This window comes from Lolium perenne, chromosome 2 (genome assembly GCF_019359855.2).
Source record: "Lolium perenne isolate Kyuss_39 chromosome 2, Kyuss_2.0, whole genome shotgun sequence".
NCBI lineage: Eukaryota > Viridiplantae > Streptophyta > Magnoliopsida > Poales > Poaceae > Lolium > Lolium perenne.
This window is the reverse complement of record NC_067245.2, coordinates 291,750,658-291,754,465: the sequence shown is the minus strand read 5'-3', so window position 1 is coordinate 291,754,465 and position 3,808 is coordinate 291,750,658. Positions and strand designations below refer to the sequence as shown.

The following is a 3,808-nucleotide window of genomic DNA, read 5'->3' as shown; positions in this document are numbered from 1 at the left end:
CAATAACTAGAGATGGATGACCTAGACGACTATGCCACTTGTCTTGTGAGGGCTTGACGACGATGAAAGCATGCTTTGAATCCTGGGGAGACACCAAAGATGAGATGAAAGGATACAGTCCACCAACACATCTGCCTCTATGAAGAACTGCTTGTGTGACCTGATCCTTGATCAAAAAGAAAAACGGATGAAATTCTATATAGACACCATTATCAAGGGTGAAACGATGTATGGAGAGCAAATTTTTAAAGGCGGAGGGAACATGAAGAATGTTGCGAATATGGAAATTTCGAGCAGGATGATGAACAATAGAATGACCAACATGGGAAATTTTCATACCTTGCCCGTTTGCAGTGTTGACCTTGTCAGAGCCTTGATAGTTGTCTCGAACAGTCAAATTGGTGAGCTCGCTTGTGATGTGATGAGTTGCACCGGTGTCAGAGCTCGCTTGTGATGTGATGAGTTGCACCGGTGTCGGAGTACCAGTTTGTGTCAATGCCATATGCATGAGTTCCTTTGCCTTCAAACGAGTCATCATCAGCATCAGTCCAGCGGTACCAGCAATCCTTGGTAGGGTGACCATCACGGCCATAGATTTGGCATGTCACATCCACCCATGGCGTGGTACGACGGCGACCACGGCCTCCCCCTTGTGAACGTCCACTGCCACGCCCAGCCTGCTGGGAACGATCATCAGGATAGTTGGTGTAGGCGCGGCTGTCATCACGACGCTCAGGACGACGATCACCGCGGTCACCGCGGTCACCGCGGTTGCGGCTAGTCTGTTGTTGCCCGTACTGCCGCTGTTGGCGAGAGGCGACGTTGGCGCTGGTCTCGAAGGTCATCTCCGACGGACCGGTGAGCATGGCTTGACGCTCATCGTAGGCTTGGAGCTGGGCATAAAGCTGTGGCAGGGAGATTGGAGTCGTGACGACGCCGAGAGCGGCAACCAGCGAATTGTAACTGGATCCGAGGCCGGCGAGGATGAAAGATACATGCTCGCGTGTGGGCACCGGACAGCCTGCAGAGGCAAGCTCATCGACGATCACCTGCATCTTGGCGAGGAACATTGCAGTAGAATCATTGTTCTTTTTCGTATTCGCCAGGGCGATCCTCAGATTCGTGATCTTGGACTCTCTTTAAGAGGCGAACATCTCCTCGATGGCCTGCCAGACTCCGGCGGCGTGCTCGATCCTCTGAACATGTGGAAGTACTTCAGAGGATAGGGATTGGAGGATTGTTGACTGCCAAAACCCACCGGCGGGCAGCGGCTTGTCAACACTGTAGAGCCGGGAAGAGCCTAGAGCTGCGGCTGGCTGAGACCCCTCCGAGCGACGGCCCGCAATGCTCTTCTGGTCACACGCGGCGATGCGAAGTGCAAGGGCGTGCCACCTGACCTATACCTGGTCAGGAAGGTGATGGGGATGCCTCGCTTAGTTTCCTGCATGGCATACACGTAAACATTAAATAGAGCCTCGATCGGCTCTCAGGTTATCCTGTGAATCGGCTCAAAGAGCCGATCCACCCATGATTCGTACGGGGTGCACGAATATATGGTGATCCTGCTTGATCAAGATAAAGCTAATGAGATCTACGACGATTTAGGGTTTTCACCGCATAATCGGATCATCCTACTCTAGGTTGGGCCTCGCGGCCACGCACGGTGATCGTAAGCCGATCCTAAACAAGGCCTAAAAACCAACATGAAGTTGATCCTCGGAACATCCTGTTTAGGACTTGCGAACGCCACCCTACGTGCCGCTGGATCCTCCCCCCCCTTTGTAAGGCCTAACTATTGCAGATATTAAACTAATCCTTGCAGAACAAGGAGCAATCGTAACGGATCAGATCTACTAAATAATGATCAAGCGGGGTGCCGCCCCCACACCTGAGACAGATGTGAGGGCGGCTAGACATGCAAGGGTTGCACTACGTAAGCATGTTATACGAAGAGCTATGCTAACCCTAACACATCTATGATAACTACGTTGCTCGCCATCAAAGACGCTTCAGTACGAGCAACGCATGAACAACGTGGAGCTTGTGCTGCCTAGATCGCAAGATGCGATCTAGGCAGCATGTCCCTGACCAGGAAGAAACCCTCGAGACCAAGGAGTTGGCGATGCGCCGAGATTGGTTTGTTTTGGGTTGAACGTGAGTTGTTGTTTATTCCATAAACCCTAGATACATATTTATAGTCCAGGGGACTTTCTAATCGTGGGAATATCCCATCGTGCACGATACAAACTCTAACTTTTGATCTAAGATATAATCTACTAACTAAAGATACACGGGCAATCTAGCCCAAATTCTCCGTGCAAGGCCGCTTCAAAGATCTTCCACGTGTAATCTTCCAAGCCCATCTCTCTTACGGCCCACCTTCGGATTTGACCAAAATCTGGTGATAACACATGCCCCCCGGGTTTTGGAAATGACATTTCCAAAATCATTATGCTTTTCCTTCGAAGGGTCACGTCGTGGCAGAGCAGAGCCATTTGCAGCCTCCGTCATCATTACGCCCGGTCCTCTCAGCTTCTCTGCAAAATTTGACAGCTCTGACATCACCCCTTCGGAAACTGTAATGGCAGTAATTCCCACCAGGTTTCTCATTATTTAACCGTGCCGACTGATTAGTTATCTTTATCCCCTTCCTCTGTTCCAGTCATCGGCACCCCAAAAAAAAAACCCTTCTGCGCACCATGTCCTCCTCTTCCTCCGCCTCGTCGGGACTTTCCTTTGAGTCCTCTTCTTCTCCCGAGCCGATGCCAGCACCAAGCCCACAAGAGGTCCACGCGGCCAACATCCGCCGCGCCATTGCGGCCGGGGAGGAGTCAGACCATGACTTCTCCATCTGGTCCGAGGACGATCAGTCCTCGACGGACGGGGAGAGCGACCTCCGCTTCCTCGCCAACGGGGAATCGGAGGAGAAGAGCGATGACGATCGCTTCTCCTGGGATGACTTCACCTCCTCCGAGGTGGAGGCGGAGGAAGAGGAGGAGGAGGACGACGACGACAGCCCCTCCGACGAGCCGCCGGCCAAGCGCCACTGCCCCTGGCCAGGGAACCTCAGTGACTATGATAGCGACGACGACGATGACGACGTGGAGGACGAGGACAACGAAGGTCCTGTCGGTGGCCGCTACAGCAGCGACGACGAGCCCGCCGGGAGCAGCGCCGACAGCGCTGATGATGATGACGACGAGGGCAGTGACGGCCGGTAGAATAGGATCTCTAGAATAGGATCAGCAGCAGTAGATGGGGCAATGTATCCCCTTAGTACTCCCTTTTGAGAGCAATCGGCTCTTCTATGTAAGAAATCTGGTTTATCAATGAAGAAACTCCCCAATTTGATTTTGCCAATTTCTCTTACGCCAATTTAGCCGATTCCCTTTTATACTGACCCCGCCAATCGTCACTTAGCCGATGCCTAACGAGCCGATGACAACGCACCAATCTCTCAATGTCTCATGCTTCATCCCTTTGACGTTGGAGCAATCGTGAATTTGATCAATGCCCGAAGGCTGACGTTAACTTATCAATCCTTCACGATCCATTTTTCTTCCAACTGACGACTTTGAGCCCCAAAACCATTGCTGAAATGACTCGATGCTGAAATTGATACCTCTGGGATTCTACGCCATCAGTTGCCAAGTCATGATACAGAACCAGCCGATTTCAGCAAAATCGGCTCTCCAGAGCAGAGAGCCTTCAGGGCGGGCTGCCCCCCGAGCGTTCAGATCGGCTCCTCACTGACCGTCGATGTCGATGTGAACTTTGAGCATATAACCAGCCGGTCTGGCTTCGCTTC

At 52.1% G+C, this 3,808-nt stretch overlaps 1 protein-coding gene across 1 annotated transcript; it reads right to left on the bottom strand.

The window, feature by feature from the left end:
• Positions 1 to 437: 437 nt before the first annotated feature.
• Positions 438 to 1,070, bottom strand: LOC139835839 (uncharacterized). Its single transcript, XM_071825712.1, has one exon. It carries the CDS (start codon positions 1,068 to 1,070, stop codon positions 438 to 440), a length of 633 nt encoding a protein of 210 aa, XP_071681813.1.
• Positions 1,071 to 3,808: the final 2,738 nt, after the last annotated feature.

Coding starts and splice junctions, on each gene's coding strand:
- LOC139835839 (XM_071825712.1), bottom strand. CDS start 1,070: ATGTTCCTCGCCAAGATGCAGGTGATCGTCGATGAGCTTGCCTCTGCA.